Source organism: Diplotaxodon limnothrissa, linkage group LG2 (assembly GCF_057381915.1).
Source record: "Diplotaxodon limnothrissa isolate DT_005_m linkage group LG2, D_limnothrissa_male_GT1.1, whole genome shotgun sequence".
Taxonomy (NCBI): Eukaryota; Metazoa; Chordata; class Actinopteri; order Cichliformes; family Cichlidae; genus Diplotaxodon; species Diplotaxodon limnothrissa.
In genome coordinates, this window is record NC_140597.1 from 2,800,861 (window position 1) to 2,822,528 (window position 21,668).

At 45.4% G+C, this 21,668-nt stretch overlaps 1 protein-coding gene across 5 annotated transcripts in view; it reads left to right on the forward strand.

The window, feature by feature from the left end:
• LOC146638017 (uncharacterized) overlaps positions 1-21,668 on the forward strand; it is a 31,189-nt gene that overhangs the window by 5,825 nt on the left and 3,696 nt on the right. For 2 of the 5 annotated variants that reach the window (XM_085359763.1, XM_085359796.1), the window contains exons 4-8: positions 505-572; positions 732-836; positions 3,410-3,514; positions 10,491-10,557; positions 14,165-14,422. In XM_085359763.1, coding sequence (XP_085215889.1) covers positions 505-572; positions 732-836; positions 3,410-3,514; positions 10,491-10,557; positions 14,165-14,366 — 547 coding nt within the window. In that variant the 3' untranslated portion in view covers positions 14,367-14,422. Of the gene's footprint in view, positions 1-504; positions 573-731; positions 837-3,409; positions 3,515-6,470; positions 7,258-10,490; positions 10,956-14,164; positions 14,423-21,668 lie in introns of those variants that run through there. The other 3 variants (XM_085359772.1, XM_085359779.1, XM_085359788.1) reach the window with 3 other exon arrangements.

Sequence of the window (21,668 nt, forward strand, 5' to 3'; positions counted from 1 at the left end):
ACTGTTGGCAGAAAGCTGGTTGATACTGAAATGAACTGATTGCAACTTTATATAAAAACTAGTGTGGTTGCATCATGCAATTTTTATATTCTTCAAAATATTAGTTTAATCAGAAAGTGAAACTCTTCAGATTAAGAGTATCTATAGTAAGAGCAGTGGCAGAATAAACCAGAACTCCCAGTGAACACCCACGTAAGCAAACTCTACACAAAGAGGTCCACTCTGGGGTAACCCAGGAACAGCAACAGCAACGGTGGTCATTACTGAGCCACCATGCCGCCCTCATTTGTGTTGATTAAAAAATGCCACAGATTACTCTGTTTAGAACTCAGTCTTCTATTATTAAAGTCAAATCAGGTTTGAAAGTGTCGGTCAAGAATGCATTCAGATGAGAAAAACGTCATGGTGTGCAAGTCAATATTTCTTTTGGTGTCTCATTATCAATCCAGATGAAATTTTAATGTTGCCATTTTCCACTTCCATTCTGCTTGATCATTGTTTTAGGGAGGATCGCTGCCTCAGGAATGTTCAGAACATGTCCCTAGTTGATGGCAAAGACTTAGAGTTCTACAGTAAGTTGCTTCAGTGAACAACATACAGCATGTACACATGTAATCACATCAGTTACATCTGTCACTCAGGTGTGTGATGTTTGTCACAGTACAATTTGCATGCTCAGTTGATCAGAATTGTTATCCTCCCATCATGAATGCTTGTGTTTTGTTGCACAGTGAAAATTGCCAGTTCCTATCACAGGTTCCTGCAGACCTGCCCTGACTGTCTGCTCATGCACACCTACGATAAAGTAGCCAATCACCAATTGTTCTACTTGTTTGGTAAGTATGAGCAGTGATGGAGCATTTACTAAAAGAACTGACAAGTAAAACAGTAAAATATTTACTTGATGGACTATTCATTGTATATTTTAACTGTAATTAATGAGTTGTAGTCAACTGACAATTCTTTGGCTATTTCAAATAAGGGTGGAAGGGTGGACCACTTTGGCATTCAACTCATCATTTCTTTTAGTATCTCACTTTCCTATTTGTGAAGAAGTAAGAAAAGAATATAAAAATCCCCAAACCAATGAGAAACTAGTTGTAGAGCCCAGTATGGATTTTCGCAAATGGATTTTTCTTCAACAAGTTAACTGATCAAGTGATTAATCATTTTAATATTCATCAACTAGACTATAATTGTCTTCCATCTAAATTGTAGCCATGTCTGAATACAAAGTAGCTTGAATTCAATCAGGGCTGGACTGGGACAAAAATCGTCCTGGGCATTTTGACTAGAGAACCACAAAGACATAAAACCTTTGAATGAAAACAAATGCTGTTGTGACAGTGATGTACACTGTCTTGTTGGTATATATGTATGATTTCTATACATTTTGCATCAGATGACCACTTTGGTTGTTTTGAGAATAATAGATTGCTGAAGAGACTGTATTTTAGGGTGGCTTGCAAAATTATAATATGGAGTTTGCTAGTGTGTAAGAATACAAACAGAAAAGGCCTGGAATGTGAACAATGAACTGGGGTGCAGGGCAGGAGAAGAATTAACCCCCACCCCCAGGACAGAAGCAAGAGTTACTGCAAGAGTTACTGAGGGTGAGGGGCAGACAAATAACAAAAGGACACTACCTTAAAAGGAGATGGGGGTCAGGGTGTCAGCACCCCTGGCTACTGTACCAGTGTTTTTCCATTGTGGGGGTGTTTACTATAGGGGGAGGATACCAGAGACTAAAACTGTAGCTGTTGTGTTGAATTCTTGAGATCAGCCTTTAGAATAGGACTGCAAAGGACTGCAGTGTGCTGATCTCCAGATGTATCTGTAAGGAAAAATGGGTAACAAAAGGATTGTGTGAAACTTGGAAACATCTCTGCATGATCTCTACCAACACGAAAGGATCGGAGAGAGCGGCGTTGTCTCCCACAGTTGTAAGATTCAGACATTTTAAATGAGAATAAGAAAGAAAAGTATTTCTTTGTGCCCCCCTCCTCTCCCTGTTAATGCTCTACTTGGCCCCCTGGCAAAACTTTGCTAGACCCGCCCCTGCACAGTTACCAGCTGTCAGCTACATTAAAAAAAAGGATGCTGGTGTTATTGGTCTCTCAGAAACAGTTCATAACTTCCCTTCACTCATGTCACCTATCATGTTTCTCCATCACCTGTTCAGCTCTGATGATCCAGTAAGGACATCTCCTGGTTTCATCTTCATGTTTCCCTCTCACCAGATAACCAACCTGACATCATGACCAGCAGCTTTACGGCTGTGGCTCCAACAAACATCAGCAGATCCTAGAAAGTAATATTAAATCAATTAAATAAATGATTTAATAAATAAATTAAATAAACAACTTATCAGGCTTTAACATGCTGCATGTATGTTTAGCGCAACATCCGCTGGTTTCCTCTTTCTGGCGCAAAGTGGGCGATAAACAAACAAGAGAGACGGGACCTGAGACAGAAAAGCCGATCATTGATCATTGATCAGTTTCATAACTGAAGTAGCAACAGGAGAGGGAGGGGGAGAGAGTGAGAGAAGAAGAAGCTGTGCAGCGGAGGACACAGATCAACTCCAGTTTTGTGTCTGTTTTTTTATTCTAGCTGAAGCACGGGACAAACTGCGTTCCTTTTCGCCTCAATACCATTTTCTTCTGTTTGAATGTGATGAGACTGCTTTCAGAGCCGTTGCCCAAACAAGGAGGAGAGTGTATCCGACCTCCTCGGCTGTAATTGTTCCAGCCCAGAGTCGATCATGACCAATTGGCCAATCGACCACCTGTCATTGTTTATACCGTTACAAAAAAACATAAAAACTAAAAGTCACCATCGCCCTTTGTGCCCGATACTCAGTCACAGTACTTCAAAAACACAATTACATTCCATTTCTGGGTTTAAAAAGTTCCCTGTCATTTTTTTTTTATTTAGCAAAATTCAATTCACTTTTATTTATATAGTGCCAAATTGCAACAATAGTTGTCTCAACGCACTTAAAAAAGAGTGAGAAAAGGACAAACAAAAGGTTGTTTTTACACCTGGCTGTGCAGACTGCCCTCCATGTGCTATACAGACTGAGTACTGGCCAATACATTTAGCTAACATGTCTGACTTCTGTTTGTTGTTATTTCATAAAATTGTTAAACAACACATCTGTGTTAATTGTAGCAGGTTTATATTGTAACAGATATTGTAACATTTAAGTAACCAGCAGGCTAACTGAAGCTGTCAAATAAGTGCAACATAGAGTAAACTCTTTTAAGTAGTGGAGGTAGTTCTTTAAGGAGGCAGCTGCCCGATCACACGAAACAAACAAAATACGCTTTAGGATTCAAACATCCTCGAACTCTAGTGTGAGCACAATACATTCTAATGGTGCTTTTCCTGCTGTTGTTCTCTGCAGCGAGGAACAAGACTGTGACAGCTTCTGATTTAGAGACCTTCAGAAAACAAGGTGAATGCCTCAGGTTTCCCACGACACCCAAGTTTAACTACAACCCTAACAATGGTAAGCACCACATATCGTCTACATTGAAATAGAATATGAAATCAATCTGCTACATAACTTAAATGCAGTAGATTGCCCAGTGAGCAAGTTACTGATAGGTTCGTAGCATAAACCTATTGGCTGGAACGTTCAAGACAATTCTACTACACAGCAAAAGCAAGACACAAGTAGTCAAAGTTCTTTGTGTTACTCATGCATGAGGGAGAGGACTGGATGAGCGCCGTTCCTTCGCTTTACCTCAGTTGCTCTCGTCTGCGCCCTCGTAACACTGCTCTTTTATTGAGGTTACATGAATGAACATATGAGTCTTACATAGGTATACATGTTTACATGTAGACAAAGAGTACCGTGTGTGTGTGTGTGTGTGTGTGTGTGTTGTGTGGTCAAGATGTGACCCCATAAATGAATTCCCTAATCCTGCTGGTCTGGAAGTCCAGCCGTTCATCTAAACAAAAGGCAGTTAGACTAAAACAGATATACTTGTGTTTGCTATACCATGAAACAAAAAAAGAAGGTACGACCTCTTCTCGTGACCCCAGGATGTGAGTATGTTTGCCAGAACACTCTGGAAGGCACACAGAGTCTTTACAGACTGCTAAGGATCAAACCTCTATCAATATGCAATTGATTATAAAACTCTAAGCATATATGAGTAAATATTTCTAAGCATAAATGACAACCTAATAATATAAACCTGACAGTTACCACACACTGAAAATGGTGTTGTAGAACAGGTTATCCCTGAACTTGTTTTAGCATTTCGGTTCATGAGTACAATAAAGCTTCAGAGGTGCTGGAAGATGGGGGTCTAATCATTTTTTGGCTGAAAGAAATCATCTCATACATCATGGACAATTTCTCAGTTGAGTGTGAGGAAGTAAAACTTAACATAAGGAGGTCTATAAAGAAAAGGCACAATACAATGTAAGCTTTGTTAGATTATTTGGTAGCTGTAACTCAGGAAGTACAGCATGTCATCTAATAGTTGGGAGGGTTTTTTTTTTTTTGCTCTAATCAGTAGCCTATGCAATGTATCCTTGGTGAAGAAACTAAATGCTCTCCAATACATGAGGGATGCATCCAGTGAGGGATATTGTATATAGTGCTTGAGTAGAGATTATATATAAGAATCTGTCCATGCATTAGGATAATAAATAAAATAATTCTAAAGATTTATTGTTGATTTATTGTGATGGGCAGCAAATTCCAGATTCCTCTAACAGTCCAAAGACATGCTGTCATTGGGGTTAGGTTAATTGGTGATTCTAAATCGCCCATAGGTCTAAATGGTTGTCTTTCTCTAAGCGTTAGCCCTGCTTCAGGCTAGTGATCTGTCCAGGGTCTACCCCACCTCTGTGACAGCTGGAATAGGCTCCCTGTGACCCTCATAAGGATAAGCGGAAGTGAATTGATGGATGATTTATTGTTTTGCAGCTGAAAATAACATGCTAGCCAGTTAGCACATAGGCTTAAGGTTCAATGGGTTGGTTTAGCTCAGGCAGTAGAGCAGGTTATCTACTTATCACAAGAATGGTGGCTTGAGCCATGCCTGCTCCAGTCTGCATCCTTGGACAAGGTGATAACTCTCTGATGGATCCGTTGGTGTTATAAAGTAATTATACAGAAAAAACAGAAAGAAAGCAAATGAGACAAGTTCTATAAAGTGCTTTGAGCGCTCAGGTATAGTAGAAAAGCGCTATATACAAAAACATGTACTTGCCAAGCAGTTGTGGTGGTTTCAAGGGAGCAACCAGACAGAGGGACCAACTCCACCACCTTTAATTGTAGCTAATGACAATAGTCTGCACTCCAACAACTCCAACCAGAGTTAGAGTTCACGGCCAGCGAGAATTGGAGATTATGTATCAGAATTTCAGGAGGAGGACCACACCTCCAAACACGCTCCTTCCGGCTGCCATCTATATAGGTTCCCCTAGTTCTGCAATCTGATCATTCTCGTTTACGTGTCCCACCCTCACTCTCTCCTTCTACTCCATTCTTCAACTTCTTCACTCCTATTTAGTACATGGGGATCTGCCAGGCCCGGGAGCCATTGCCAGTCCCCTTCGAGGCCTTCCCCAAACCGCAGCTCAATTCATGTCAAAGCATTCACTACTAAAACGCTGTCCAACTTATAATGAGGACGTGGGCCCAGCTAGTGAAAGACTTACCAAATAAATTGCTTGCACATGAAAAATATAACATCCCAATTATTTGATCTTTCACTTGAAATGTGCACACAAATGCATGTTGATCCTTATACCGACCTCCACTGCAAACACAATGCAAATCTGATAGTTACAGTCGGCCCTCTGGTCAGTCACACATCTTGGGAATCATGTTGAAGGACAGGCAGTGAAAAACACAGTGAATGGAGATGGAGCTCTTTGGGTAGCAGAATTAATGGCCGACTAGCTAAGATTTGTTTTACTCCCACATTTCTTAATGCACTTCAGCTTTCTCAAATACCACTCTGGACCCTGCTTGTCCCCAATCCAAGCTAAGATTGCAAAGCTTCTCAAGAAGATTGTCATGCAGTTGCTGGTTGCTGTTGGTTGCAGTTTAGTTGCTGGATGATTTCCATGTTATAGCAGTATCTGGTAATACAAGATGAAAGTTAAAGAAAAAAACATATATAAACATGAAGTAAGAAAGACTACAGCAAACTTATCTTTGCATGTTTCACAATGTTAATGACTCCAAAGTTCATCTCATCACAAGAATCTGTGCCATTGTAGTTAAAGTAAGACAGGATGAGAAACAATAGAATTTACAGCCACTGCCATCTATTGTGTAAGAACATGACCCCTTGGAGAGAAAGGTAATCTGTATATTTAGCATTTAATGGAGGGTAAAGGACACTTGGAGGTGGGGAGGACCTAAGGATTTGCATTTGATGTCACTTCTCCAGAACGATCTATTCCTGTTTGTCTGTGAATCTTTATTCCCTTTACAGAACTGTGTCCTGTGGAGGAAAAGAAGTCAGAATCCACACCTCAACAAAACCTCCACTAACAGAGTTCTTAATAACACTGCCACTGCTATTGTCAAACTTACGCTGTTGATTGGTTTTTACTCATGATTTAATTGAAAGAAATTTGACAAGTTTGAATGTCCAAACTGTTAAGTAATTTTTACTAGTAGTAATCAGCTAAGGCATTTGATCTTTCTGAATGTAGACCTGCACTGAGGACAGACTGTCTGGCTGCTGAGTTTGGTTCTGTTTCTGTTCTGTGGATTTGTTTGCAGTGTTTTGTTTGTCTGTTGAACTGAAATTAAAAGTTTGATTAAAATACTAAACAAAAGTAAGAATGCCTGCTTTTGTAACAGAACAAATAAACAAAATTAGGCAATTATAAGACTTCTCATAAAAAACACTAAATGCAAAAGGGTTTATCAAAACACAAAGCATTCATATTAACCTAGTAAAGCTAAAATATGAGGCTACGGATGATAATAAATTAGGAGCCATTTTGGAGCCAAAAGAGCTGACTCTCTGAAAAGACCTGAACTTCCCATCACTAGTCAGTAAGCCACAAAAACCACATGTCACGGTCGCCACTGACAGAAAATGGCAGTAAACATGTTTTTAAAACTTTAAGCACTTATTTCTTAAATCCAGCTCCACACACGGTGTTACGTCTATGTCAGTTATGTGTAGCATTGCATGTCCCCTTTAACCCAAAGGAGATCCTTAAATATCCTGAATTGTTCCTAATGACAAAAACTGGCAGCTTCCCAAAAAGTGCAATAATATTGTTATATATTAATATTGTTTTGCACTTTAAATGAGTCAGTCTTTTAAAACTACTTCTGCCTAAGATATTCGTATCAAGTATAATTATATTTTGGGGGTTTAACCCTTTGAAGGCCAGTATGTTTACATAGCTGCACTGTTTTTTAACTGGAAAAAAACCCAATAAACTAAAATATTTTCCATAAAATACATTTCAAGAAAGATTTCATTGCTATTATAATTAGGCCTTTAGATTGGCACCAAGGTTGATTTTGATTCATCATTATTTTTTTTGCAGGGGCACAGTAAATGTAATAATCATAACCTATAATGGTATATGATGTTTTTCACTTTTTCCACACTAAATGTTTATTACCTTGCTAACGTAAATAAAATTACAAGCTCAGTTTGAACTAGAAAAACATTTATTTTAGAAAGATAAACATGAACATTTATGTTGTTGGGGATGGGGAGAGAGACAGACAGGGAGAGAAGTAGTAAAGTAAATTGTGCGTGTTAGTCCCCATAGGGAAATAGTTCCTTTGCATTTAACCCATGCAGCGCCCGGGGAGCAGTGTGTAGGGACGGTACCTTGCTCAGGGGTACCTCAGGGTAGCCGTTCAGTGGAGTCGAACCCTCGACCTTCCAATCATGGGGCCACCACTCTACCTACTGAGCTATCCCTGCCCTAGTATGTGTCTGGGTGTGAGAGTCCTGCTCAGACGGCACAGTCGTTACAAATGGACAGACTGTGGTCCTTGCATGTATACTTCTCACATTTGCAGCAGGTGTTGAAAACTCTTCTCCTTTTTTCTTTGCAAAGTTCGCACTGCCTCCTGCTCTTAAATTGAATGATGGGAGCGGTCCATGAAGCCGCTGCAGTCAGATCTGTGACTACTGCTGCAGCGGCTGATGAGCGAGGAAGGCGCTCTCTCTTTGCTATGTGTGGGTTCACCAGCATTTCTCCCACTTCTTCAATGAAGACCCTCCGTCTGTGTCCTTTCTGCTTCGGCCAGGATGACTCGATTAATGTCCACAGGACGTAGGCATTGTAAAGTGAAACATCAAGGACGTTGTGGAAGAGGGCCAGTGGCCAGTAATTTGTTTTCCTCCTGCAGGAGTAGGTGCCAACAACCTAACAAAAAAAGAAGCATAAAACATACATATATATTAGACAAGAATATGAGCAAGAATGAATAAATATATGCATAACTGGTTCAGGGCTAGCAAAATTTCAAAATCCCCGGTTGCCCTTCGGGCAGGGACTCTTCAGTTTTTGGTAGCCCAAAATAAATTTAAGTAGCCCGAATAAAGAAGAGAGCAATTTTTTGATTGATGTTTTGTTTCCTGTTTAGTTTCCTTTACAATATTATACATTAAAGTATAATATTGTAACGGAAACAAAACATTAAACAAAAAATTGTTGAAACACAAATTACAACATTGTATAAAAATTACAATCATCAACTCAAATACTTGGTTCTAATTGAACAGAAATTTCTATGAACTTGTAAGAACTGTGTAGGACATGAATCAGTCTGTGTCAGATCAGAATTTGAAATTTCCACTGAAGTCACGGGTAAGAGACAAGTGGAACCAAGATCGAGGCCATTTGCTTTTTGAAGCTTGCAAAGACTGCTAAATTGTGCCAGTGGTAGTTCACTCTTTGCAACATAGTACGCTGTTCTATTTGCAATTGGTGTTTGTTCTGGGAAAGATATTGCAGACTGAGCAATAATGCATTTCTTGCATTTCTCATGGGTTCTAATGGGGGCCTTTCCAGGGAAAACCAACAACACACCCGGCAGAACATTATGTTATTTACACGGGTGCACATAAGAGGTCTGCAGGTGCCGCATTCGCTGTCAAAATAAAAGACGCACCAGATAAGAAGTTGCAACGCGCGTTTGCGTCCATATAAAAAGCAGTTTTTGTCCGCTAGAGTGGGATTTTGACGGCACATTCTGCACCACATCTCTGTGCGTTCATCATTTGTTTGAAGCCAGCTCACCTCCTGCAACCACTTTTCCGAGAATACGTGCTTCTTTTGTGGTTCGGACTCCTTCTGACATTTGTTTGGAGGTGGAGGAACGCCAAAGCAATTGCTTAAAGGAGCTTCTTCGACATCTTGAAAAGTTCTAAACAAATGTCTGTCCTCCTCCAGAAAATCTTATGTACGCAAACACGCGTTGCAACTTCTTATCTTGTGCGTGTTTTTTATTTTGACAGCGAATGCACACCTGCGGACCACTTATGTGCAGCCCTGGTTATTTAGCTCATCATATCGCAGCCACAGAAATTATTTTGTCCATGAAACCATAAAGCTGCACTTTCTTTTTGCCTTATAGTCTGATTTGTCATAACTTTTCCGTTTTGTGGTAAGCTTTTCTTTGGCTGTCACTTCTTCACCCTGACCTCTCTTATTTGGCTCAGCAGAACTAAAATACATATCCTGCTGCATTTACACACGGACTCACATAACGGTCAGCGATTCTCTGCGCCATCAACCTCTTACATGTTTAACCCTTGGAGATCCTTAAAAAAGACATCCACCTTTGCTTTTAATGGACATAAATGTCCATTCCCCAAAAAGTGCTATAAAAACTTTATATATTAATATTTTTTTCCACTTTAAATTGGTCAGTCTTTTAAAACTACTTCTCCCTGAAATATTCATATAAAGTTTTAATTATATTTTCGTTGTTTTAAATCCTAGTTTTATTACATGAGCGTCCTGTTTTTTTAGCCCCAAAAAACAAAAAACTAAATATTTTCCAAAAAAAACATTTGAAGTAATATTTGTTTGTTATTATAATTAGGCCTTTAGATGGACCAAAGATTGGCACCAACATTCCTTTCGATCCACTTTTATTTTTTTTGCAGGAGCAGATTTAAAAAAAATGCATCCACCTTTATGCCTAAGGACAATTCCCCAAAAAGTGCTATAAAAACTTTATATATTCATATTTTTTTCCACTTTAAATTGGTCAGTCTTTTAAAACTACTTCTCCCTGAAATATTCATATAAAGTTTTAATTACATTTCGCGGATTTTAACCCTTTATATCCCGGTTTCGTCACATGAGCGCACTGCTTTTTTTGCCCCAAAAAACAAAAAACTTGAATATTTTCCAAAAAAAACATTTGAGGTAATATTCAATTGTTATTATAATTAGGCCTTTAGATGGACTAAAGATTGGCACCAACATTCATTTCGATCGCCTTTTTTTTTTTTTTTCAGGACCAGAAAATGGTCCCCAGGCGGCCAATGCTGCTGCTCTAGGCCGAAAGAAGTGCATCTTCCCGGGGTAAGTCGCGACGATCACCAGGGCACGATCACTGGGGACTCCTTTCTACAGCACACACCACGTGACAACAAATACGTCATTTCCTGTTGATTAAAAAAAAATGCACCGTCTCACGGCCCTAGGGACCGAAAATGGTCCCGCCCGATCAGCGGGCGAAGCCGCTGCTGCACGCCGGGAATCAGGCTTCCTTTCCCGCAGGTCTGTCTAAGCAGCCCGCTGTTTTCCAGCAGGGGTCAAATGTGAAGCAAGGGCGCCACCCGGTGGACAAATAAGAAAATTACAATTCTAAGGCCCCTAGTTCAAACTAAAACTAAATTTACACCACAATTATAAAATATAATTAAAAAGAAAATTCTTTGACAAATTTGGCTATATTCCACTCAACACAGTGAAAATGGTTTAAAATTAAAAATGCAAAATACCATAAATGTCCCTAAGGACCTAAGGTTTTAAGCTGGGGGAGATTTCACTTGTAATGTTTGCATAGTAAGCTAACGATTAATAAGACGATGTCAGAGGAATTGGTGCACAAATTATCATCACTCACCAATCAGTGCTGTCGCTCTCTATACACAGTTCGCGCGATTGCAAAGTGAAAGCAAAAAACAAGCGCAAATTCAAACGCGATTTCAATATGTCACATATTGACAGTGGCTCACCCAATGACATAATTACCCAGCTACATTTCCGAAAGAATGCAAAAGCACTGACATATATTTTTCCTTCCTCTGACAGCCCGACGGGCAGGGCAGAGATAGATTTTGGTACCCTGACTGGAAAAATCGCTAGCCCCGGGACGTCGGGCTAGCGATATCGCAAGCCCTGTGGTTCGTAATGACACCTACCTTATCAAGGTTGTCGACACCTCCTTTGCATTTGTTGTAATCTTCGATTATTACAGGCTTTCTCTTCCCTTCTTTGCTCACGTCTGGGCGGCGGTGTTTTGTGCTTAGTAGCAGCACATTCTTGCCCCGTCGGGGGATGTAAGACACAAGTGTGTGGGTGTTTGTAAAAGCGAAGATGGAGGAGAAGATCTCTCTCTTTTTTGCCTGGAGCAAATGAGGTGGAAGCTCAGGCTTGTTTTGGCGAATTGTGCCAACCAGGGCCATTTTCCTCTTGAGTAGCTCATCTGCCAGTGCACAGGAAGTGAAAAAATTATCACAGGTGACGACGTGTCCCTGGAGCCCCTCTGTCATGTCCAGGACCACCCTCATCCCCTGGTTGACTTCAACACGATCTGGAGCTGCTTTGCCCGTGTACACCTGCAGTCTCCATGCGTAGGATGTTTTGACATCACAGGCTGCCCAAATCTTGATACCATATTTGGCCGGCTTCTTTGGCATGTACTGCCTGAAGCTACACCTGCCTTTGAACGCGACGAGTTGTTCATCCACACAGAGATCTCTGTCTGGGCTGAACAGCATCTCCAGGCGGTGCGTCCACATATTCCAGACTTTGCGGAAGGGAGCCATCTTGTCAACATGGCGTGGGGGGCGGGATAGCTTATCATCGAACCGCAGTGCTCTGCTGATGTTCTGAAACCTGTTCTCGGACATCGTAGCCCGGAAAATGCTCCGTCCCCATTTTTCACTCCAGAGGCTCTTCGTTGATTCGTGTTTTGACCTGTAAACACCGGACAAAACGAGCAGCCCCACATAAGCCCGAAACTCCTCTGCGTCTATATCTCGCCAGCCGGGAATTTTGCGATTCCCATGCAGGTTTGTCATGGACACAATATGCTTCACGATCTCATCCGTTAGAAACAGCGCGAAGCTGGATATGGGGTCAACGATTCGGAGAGTGGCATAGCGTGTAGGTCCCGGGGTCAGACCAGTGGCTGCTGGGATGTAGCGGAACGTCTCAGCGTTTGTGGGAGACCAAGATATTTTTCCATTTTTTGACGTCCATGCTGCTTCATCAATTTTCTCTCCGTTTTCATCTCCGGCCGCTGCTGCTTCATCAATTTTCTCTTCGCTTTCATCTTCATCTGAGTCGGAACTGGACCCCAGCTGCTCTGTTTCTGCCTCCGATACCACCTCCTCTTCCTCCTCTTCCCCAGATTCCACGGGGGATAACGCGGAGCTATCCTCGTACTCAGAGTTCATGATGACTGACTGTTGTGATATTTTGATACCATGGTAGCATTTACAGGATATTGTTTTATTGTGATATTATACAGGAAAACTGTTACTCAATAAGGCCCATTTACTAGTTGTTTTTCTCTTTCTCTCTGACCCAAGAATTGATGTGTAAGAATCACAGGCTGGTACCCCAAGGTCGAAAATACCACAGAGACGAGACCACTTCCTTACTCCCATCCTCCCTTCCTTATCTTTTAGAAAAGAGCTTGTTAAAGGCCAGGTGGTTTGTTTCAGAATTCACTAATGAAAGAACTCTGTATTCTATGTCTAGGAGTGTATTTTGCTGGGATGACCATAAATTGTAACTGAAGCTGAACTATACAAAGGATACTTCTCTGCTCACAAGGCAGGAAGACGTTTCCTTATTTAGTCTGTACCGGTTTGAACTGGGAAAGCTGACACACGAACCTTTTTTTCCTCTATATAAGCTGTTTTGTACTGAATAAACCTTTGAGTTGGTTTGGGAAGGCAACCTGAAGCAGTCTGTGTTTCCTTGTTCTCCCAAGCTACTCCCGGCGCTGTAACTAACCCAGCTGAACAGCATACTTGAGCGTTACTTTGAATAATTAGGAATCTTATAAGGAAAGGACAAAACTCTGCTTATCGGTGCTCACGCCTTGGAGGGAAACCGGGACGGAGATTTTCTCTTCACTGGATATCACGGATATTTAAATAGATTTCCTTATGCGGCCAGGAGATCGTTTCTCTTGCCTTCCCTTTTGGCAGCACATGCAGGACTAAACCGATTCAAAACTCTATCCGGTTAGTCGTCACGCATGGACCCTGCTTCCGGTCAGTCCAGCTAACGTAAAGCTACAAACATCTCTACTGTTTAGGCTACGTCCACACGTACACGGGTATTTTTAAAAACTGAGATTTTCCGTTTTCGTTTTAAAAAATAATCCCGTCCACACGTGAAGGCAGAAATGAAGGAAAACGCTGCTAGGAACATGCCAAACCAACAGGTGGCGATGTAGTCCTAACCGTGTAGAAATGTTGGCCAATCAGAAGTCTAGAAGCCTCGGCGGGAAAAAGTAAACAAAGCTGGGGCATAGAAGCAGAACCCAGTCATATGTGTTAAGGCAGCGTCCCCAACCCCCGGGCCTCGGACCGGTACCGGTCCGTGAGTCGTTTGGTACCGGGCCGCGAGAGTCGAGGCTCAGGTGTGAAATGTATAGTTTTCAGGGTTTTTAATTGGTCTTCAGCGTTATTTTGTTATCATTCTTATCGTTTACTCGGTTTTCCTGGGTCTTTTCACGTGTGTTATGAATAAATCTTCTTTTTTTTGGTACCGGTACTAGTTTTATTTTGTTGTGTTTATCCGCGACACCTTAAAGGCCGGTCCGTGAAAATATTGTCGGGCATAAACCGGTCCGTGGCACAAAAAAGGTTGGGGACCGCTGTGTTAAGGGACAGTAACTGTGTGTGTATATGTGTCTTCAACCTTTCCCTCTCTCTGTCTGTAGTCCCAGCCTGCTTCAAAATGGCCACCATCGTCTCTGTACCCAAATCCTCCACCATCTCCTCATTGAACGACTGGCAACCTGTAGCCCTGACCCCCATCGTAAGCAAATGCTTCGAGAAGCTGGTCAGGGACTTCATCTGCTCTGCACTACCCGACTGACTGGACCCTCTACAGTTTGCATACCGCCACAACAGGACCACTGATGATGCCATAGCCCTGACACTACACACTGCCCTGTCACACCTGGAGAAGAGAGACACGTATGTGAGAATGCTGTTTGTAGATTACAGCTCAGCATTCAATACCATCGTTCCCTCGAAGCTGGACAGGAAACTGCAGGATCTAGGACTGAGCAGCTCCCTCTGCAGCTGGATCCTTAGCTTCCTGTCTGACAGACGCCAAGTGGTCAGACTGGGCAGCATCACCTCATCCCCCATCACACTGAACACTGGTGCTCCACAGGGGTGTGTACTGAGCCCTCTCCTGTACTCACTCTACACCTACGACTGCACAGCCACTAACAGCTCCAACATCATTGTGAAGTTTGCGGACGACACTACAGTGGTGGGTCTTATCACCAACGGTGATGAGACAGCTTACAGGGAGGAGGTCAGCGCCCTGACCCACTGGTGTCAAGACAACCATCTCACCCTCAACGTCGCAAAGACAAAGGAGTTGATAGTGGACTTCCGGAGGTGCAGAGAAGTACACACCCCCATCACCATCAACGGCGCTGCTGTGGAGAGAGTGAGCAGCTTCCGGTTCCTTGGTGTACATCTGGCTGAGGATCTTACGTGGTCAGTACACACAAACAAAACAGTGAAGAAGGTGCAGCAGCGCCTCTTCTTTCTCAGGAGACTGAAAAGATTCCTCAGGACCTTCTATCACTGTGCCATTGAGAGCATCCTCACTGGATGCATCACCACCTGGTATGGCAACAGCACCGCCTACAACTGCAAAGCTCTCCAGCGAGTAGTGCGGTGCTCTGAACGGATAATTGGAGGTGAGCTTCCCTCCCTCCAAGACATCTACAGGAAGCGGTGCCTGAGGAAAGCGGGGAGGATCATCAAGGACTCCAGTCACCCCAGCCATAAACTGTTCAGACTGCTTCCATCAGGAAGGAGGTTCTGCAGCATCCGGTCCCGTACCAGCAGACTGAGAGACAGCTTTTTCCATCAGGCCATCAGACTGCTGAACACGTCATAGACACCTCAGCTTCACTACTGGAACTTCAACATTATGCACTCCATACTGTACAGTAATGCCACTGTTTTGCACATGTCTCACTTTGTATATTTTATATATTTTATTTATTGTTTACTCTATTTAATTTGTAAAATATGTGTACACACACACACACACAGAAAAATATTTAGTATACACATCCAGAAATGCATATACTATTATATATTGTACATATATTTATTAGTTTCAGATGTAGCCATTCTTGTATTTTGCTTGTTTACATTATTGTATTTTGCACAACTCTGTTGCTTGTGAAGCTCGCACACAAGAATTTCACTCATATATGCTGTACCAATGTACCTGCACATGTGATGTGACAATAAAAGTGATTTGATTTGATTTGATTTTGGTTATATGTAAGCATATAAACACTGCAGAGAGTACAAGTAACAGTAACAGTATTGTCGAAATTCATTTCACTGAAACAATAACACTGTGTGACGTCAAAAAAGGCGCACACCTTTCAAAAATATCCACCCTGGCCAGAGTTTTTAAAAATCTCAGTTTTCAGTGACCAAAAACGGCATTTACGTGTGGGCGAGGGTGTAAAGAAAATAGAAAAATCTGCGTTTTAAAAATTACCCGGGTACATGTGGACGTAGCCTTAGACTGGTATTTTTGAAAACAGAGATTTTCCGTTTTCGTTTTTTTTTTAAAAAAATCCCATCCACACGTGCAGTTTTGAGAAAAATATCTCAGTCCACGTGTAACCCCCCCTCCAAACAAACAAAAACAAAGGCAAATGCTGTAAGGAGCATGCCAAAGCAACAGGTGGCGATATAATCCTAACCTTGCAGAAATGTTGGCCAATCCGAAGTCTTGAAGCCAGGGCGGGAAAGCATAAACAAAGACGGTGGAACTGAAAGAGTTAGTACAAAAAGAAAGAACAGTCATTGAAGGATTTGAACCAAAGGCAAAAAATAGTGTAACAATGGTTAAATGTTATTTTACAGTGACATGTTGGTTATCTCTGCACACTGTTGTTATTTCTTTAAGATACATGTTTGGTTGTGCTGCAGGAAAAAGGGAGTTAATGTGTGCAGGAAGGGGAGGGGGGTCCTTGTTGTTGTGTGACTGTGCGGGGCTGAAGTGAGGGGTTGTACGAGGGCACTCTTCCCGGAGTTAACGGCCCGTTTGCCTGTGTTACCGAATAAACGGACAAAATGAGATCCAACCGTCTGGTTCTTGCGAACGTTACACTGGTGTCAGAAGTGAAGAAAAAAAAAAAAACGCAGAAAACGCCCGACACCCTGTTGCTGGCGACGCTGACCGTCATGAGACACGAGGATGTTGCCGGACAAGATTAAGAAGGAGACGGAGGAGAGGGAGGTTCGCCCGCGCTCGCCTGCCCATAGAGTGAGGGAAACAGCGATGCGGCTGTCTGCTGAGCCTGGATTTTTTCGGGAACTTTTCGCACAGTCGCCGCGATTCCGGTGGGAGGGAGTCGACCTCGCTTGGCGCACCGTCACGTGATGTAAACAAGCATGGCGGCGCCCAGCAAGCTGCGGCGAATATAAAAACGCCTAAGTTCAGCGGCAAGACGCCATGGGAAGTGTTTATTGCACTGTCTGAGGAACATAAAGCTTTCCAATTGGCTTTGTGCCTGTGTGAGGATGCAGCTGCATGCCTGCTGCTGCTGACCGAGGAACAAAGGGGAGATTATGATGCTCTGGTTGGGGCACTTCAGAGACGTTTCGGGCAGTATAACCAACCAGTGCTGCTGAGGTCAGAGTTCCACAACAGACGCAGATTGCCAGGAGAGCCCCTTCGCATTTTGGCCCATGAAGTCGAGTGTCTTTGCCGGAGGGCGTATGACAGCATGCCACCATCAGTGCAGGCGGAGTTAGCTCGGGACCAGTTCCTGCAGGCCCTGAGCCCTAAAGAGCTCCGTATGCAAACTCAGCTTGCTCGACCGGCCACACTAAGTGCAGCCCTGGAGCTAGCGTTGGAGAGGGAGATGCTTGCAGGATCCTCTGGGGGCGCTGATGACACATGTGGTGAGGGCTATGTCAGCACCTGTGGAGCAGATGGAGATGCCAGCGGGCCTGAGCAGTTTGGTTCAGACGGCTTCTCGGCATTCGCCTTCCCCTCGGGCTGGACCACGCCGCCGACCACAGAGCTGCTGGGGATGTGGACAAGTCGGACACCTCATCAGGCAGTGCCCCAAGCTTGCAGCGGTTCAGGGAAACGCTCAAGGGCCCGTGTAGGTGGGAGTACACGGGCCAGGGAGATCGACATCCCCACACCACCGCCATTTCCACCTGGTGCGGTCATCGCTGTGGGCTGGACCCAGGTTGGCGACTTTTGCCATGTTCCAGTGATGATTGCGGGGGTGTCCTCTACGGCCCTTCTGGACACGGGGTCCAATGCAACGCTGGTCCGACCCGATGTCGTCCCAACCAGAGCTGCTGTGCAACCAACTAATGTGCGACTTAAGACTGTGACCGGTGATCTGGCCCCAATTAGAGGGAGGGGAGTGTTCCAGTTTAAGGTTGGGGACTTCGGTGTGCCTTATGCTGCCTGGGTGGCTGACGTGCAGGATGCCTGCATCCTTGGGCTGGTGGTGGTCAGAGGGCCCGGTGGCGCCAGTGTCCGGCAGCCTCGCCTCTGTCAGTGCGCCCCAGGGTGGCTGTGGCTACAATGTAGCTTGCCATCACCAGTGTGTGAATGTGTGTGTGAATGGGTGGATGACTGGATATGTAAAGCGCTTTGGGGTCCTTAGGGACTAGTAAAGCGCTATATAAATACAGGCCATTTACCATTGGGCTGGATTTTTTGCGAGCCATTGGTGGTGTACTGGACTTAGGCAAAGGCTTCCTCATACTCCCTGATGGGAAGAAGGTGCAGCTTATTCCTCCCCCGGTCTGCCCAGCATCTGCCGCGGCGTCCACCTCCACCTCGGAGACCCCCGCAGACCCGCCAGCAGAACAGCAAGCGGGGGAGGAGGAGAGGCTCTCAGCAGTGAGGAGCATCTGGTCAAAGAACTGTGAGGGGCTGACTCCACAGCAGCAAGAGAGTCTATGGCAGGTACTAAGAGAGTTTAGTGACATTTTTGCCCTGAAAGAAAGTGATGTTGGCTTGACACACTTGGTAGAGCACGTCATTGAGACCGGGGATGCCCAGCCTATTAAAGTGCGCCCCCGCCGCCTGCCCCTGGCTCATGAGGAGGCTGCTGACAGAGAGTTGTGTGAAATGATGAAGGCGGGCATCATAGAGCCATCTGATAGCCCGTGGGCCTCCGCTGTGGTGATGGTGCCTAAGAAAAAAAGCCCAAGGATGCGTTTCTGTGTGGACTACAGACCACTCAACAAAGTGACGAAAAAGGACTCTTACCCCCTTCCCAGGATTGATGAGTCTCTCAATTTAGTAGCTGGATCCTCCTGGTTCTCCACCCTGGACCTGCGGAGTGGCTACTGGCAGATGCCACTGGCCCCTGAATCCAGACCGAAGACAGCCTTCTGCACTAACAGGGGACTATGGCAGTTCAAAGTCCTGAGCTTTGGTCTTTGCAACGCTCCTGCTACCTTCGAGAGGCTTATGGACAGTGTGCTGGCTGGCGTCCCACAGCAACGGTGTCTGGTTTACCTGGATGATCTTCTAGTACACGGGAGCTCCTTTGATGCTGCCCTGGATGCCCTGAGACAAGTGTTGGGGAGGGTAGCGGCTGCAGGCCTGAAGCTGCATCCCGACAAGTGCCACTTCATGAGGAGGGAGGTGGAGTTTCTGGGCCACAAGCTGGGTCATGAGGCAATCAGCACTTTGGAGGAAAAAATTCACACCATTACTGAGTGGCCCACACCAGCAGACCAGAAACAGCTCAAAAGCTTCCTAGGACTGGCGTCTTATTACAGGAGGTTTGTGAAGGGCTTTTCCTCTATAGCTGCACCCCTCTTCCGCCTGCTGCAGAAGGACCACAACTTCATCTGGACTGTCAGCAGGCATTCAACACCCTCCGCAGATCGCTGACAGAGTCCCCAGTCCTTGCCCCCCCTGACCCCACCCTGCCTTTTGTCCTGGACACTGACGCAAGTAATGTGGGGCTGGGAGCTGTGTTGTCGCAGGTTGGGCCGGAAGGTGAGAAGGTGGTGGCGTACTTCAGCCGGGTCCTGAACAGGAGTGAGTGGCGCTACTGTCTCACACGACGAGAGCTGCTGGCCGTGGTGGCAGGGGTGAGACACTTTAAGTACTACCTGTGTGGCACATCATTTGTTATCAGAACTGATCATGCTGCCCTCCAGTGGCTGATGTCTTTCAGGGAGCCAGAGGGACAGGTGGCTCGCTGGCTGGAGGAGCTCCAAGCCTTCAATTTCACTGTGGAACACAGAGCAGGGACGCACCATTCTAACGCAGACGCCCTCTCTCGCCGCCCATGTGCTGCAGCTGGCTGCCGTTACTGTGAGAAGCGAGATGAGATAGAGCGGGAACTTACAACAATAGACGGAGCAACACAGCTCGCCTGCAGGGCTCTTCTGGTGGTGGATGCAGTGGAGTGGAGGGCACGGCACGAACAAGACACTGACCTGCTGCCAGTCCTGCAGTGGCTGGAGAGGGAGGAGCAACCCCTTTGGGAGTGGTCACTGGGTTTTCCATCTGTACCAGGGGGCTGTGGGCCAAGTTTGCAGCTCTCAGGCTGAAGGAGGGGGTGTAGGAGCGTGCTTGGAAGGATCCTGCCACAGGGGAGGAGAGGTGGCAGGTTGTGGTGCCAAGGTCGCTGAGGTCAGCTGTGCTGGAAGCCTGCCATGGGAGCGCTGGCTCCGGCCACTTTGGGGTCTCCAAGACCCTCCGCCGCCTCCGCCAGGGCTACTACTGGGGTCAGCAGTGGAGGGATGTGGAGGACTTTTGCCGCAGCTGTGATGCATGTTCCTCGCACAAAGGGCCACAGGACCAGTCCCGGGCGCAGCTTCAGCAGCAACCAGCAGGAGCCCCAATGGAGCGAGTAGCTGTGGACGTCATGGGCCCATTTCCTCGCACAGACAGAGGAAACCGCTATGTCCTTGTGGCCATGGACTATTTTACCAAGTGGCCGGAAGCATATGCCATCCCAGATCAGGAGGCTGAGACTGTCGCTGATGTATTAGTGGAGGGGATGTTCAGCCGCTTTGGAACAGCAGAGACCCTCCACAGTGACCAGGGGCGTAACTTTGAGTCCAAGGCATTTGCTGCCATGTGTGAACGCCTTGGGACTAAGAAAACCCGCACCACCCCACTTCACCCCCAAAGCGATGGGCTGGTGGAAAGGTTTAACAGGACGCTGGCCCAGCAGCTAGCCATCCTTACCTCAGAACACCAACGGGACTGGGACTACCATTTTCCCCTTATCCTCATGGCCTACAGGTCGGCAGTGCAAGACTCCACCCAATGTACGCCTGCCCTGCTCATGTTAGGGAGAGAGCTGAGAACTCCTGCAGAGTTGGCTTTTGGGAAGCCCCCGGATGCGCCAGAGGCACCACCAGGCCGGGACTACGCAAGGAATCTGCAGGACCGGCTGGATTCTGCACATTCCTACGCCCGGGAGCAGCTGGCGAAGGCAGGCCTGCGCCAAAAGAGGAATTATGACATCACCACTAAGGGGAGGCACTTCCGTGCTAGGGAGCTGGTGTGGGTCTACAGCAAAAAGAAGAAAGGACGGTGTCCTAAACTGGATAGCAGCTGGGTGGGGCCCTGCAGCGTCCTGGAGCGAGTGGGGGAAGTTGTTTACAGGGTGCAGTTGCCTCCTAGAGGGAGGAAAGTGGCGCTGCACAGAGACCGGATGGCCCCCTACAGAGGGCAGTCCCTCCCCTCCTTCCCTGAGGGACGTGTACAGAGCTCCCATGACCCTGCTCAGAGGGGCCCCCGGCCAGAGCTGCGTTCCCCTCCCTCGGACTCTTCACCTCAAAGCCCCGAAGCTCCGTGTACACCCCAGGGGCTCAGGAGGTCAAGGAGGGAACGTAGGCAACTACCCCGCCTCAGAGACTGTGTTGTTCCCTCGGGGACGAGGAACTTATTGCTGGGGGGGCAGTGTAACGATGGTTAAATGTTATTTTACAGTGACATGTTGGTTATCTCTGCACACTGTTGTTATTTCTTTAAGATACATGTTTGGTTGTGCTGCAGGAAAAAGGGAGTTAATGTGTGCAGGAAGGGGAGGGGGTCCTTGTTGTTGTGTGACTGTGCGGGGCTGAAGTGAGGGGTTGTACGAGGGCACTCTCCCCAGAGTTAACGGCCTGTGTTACCGAATAAACGGACAAACTGAGATCCAACCATCTGGTTCTTGCGAACGT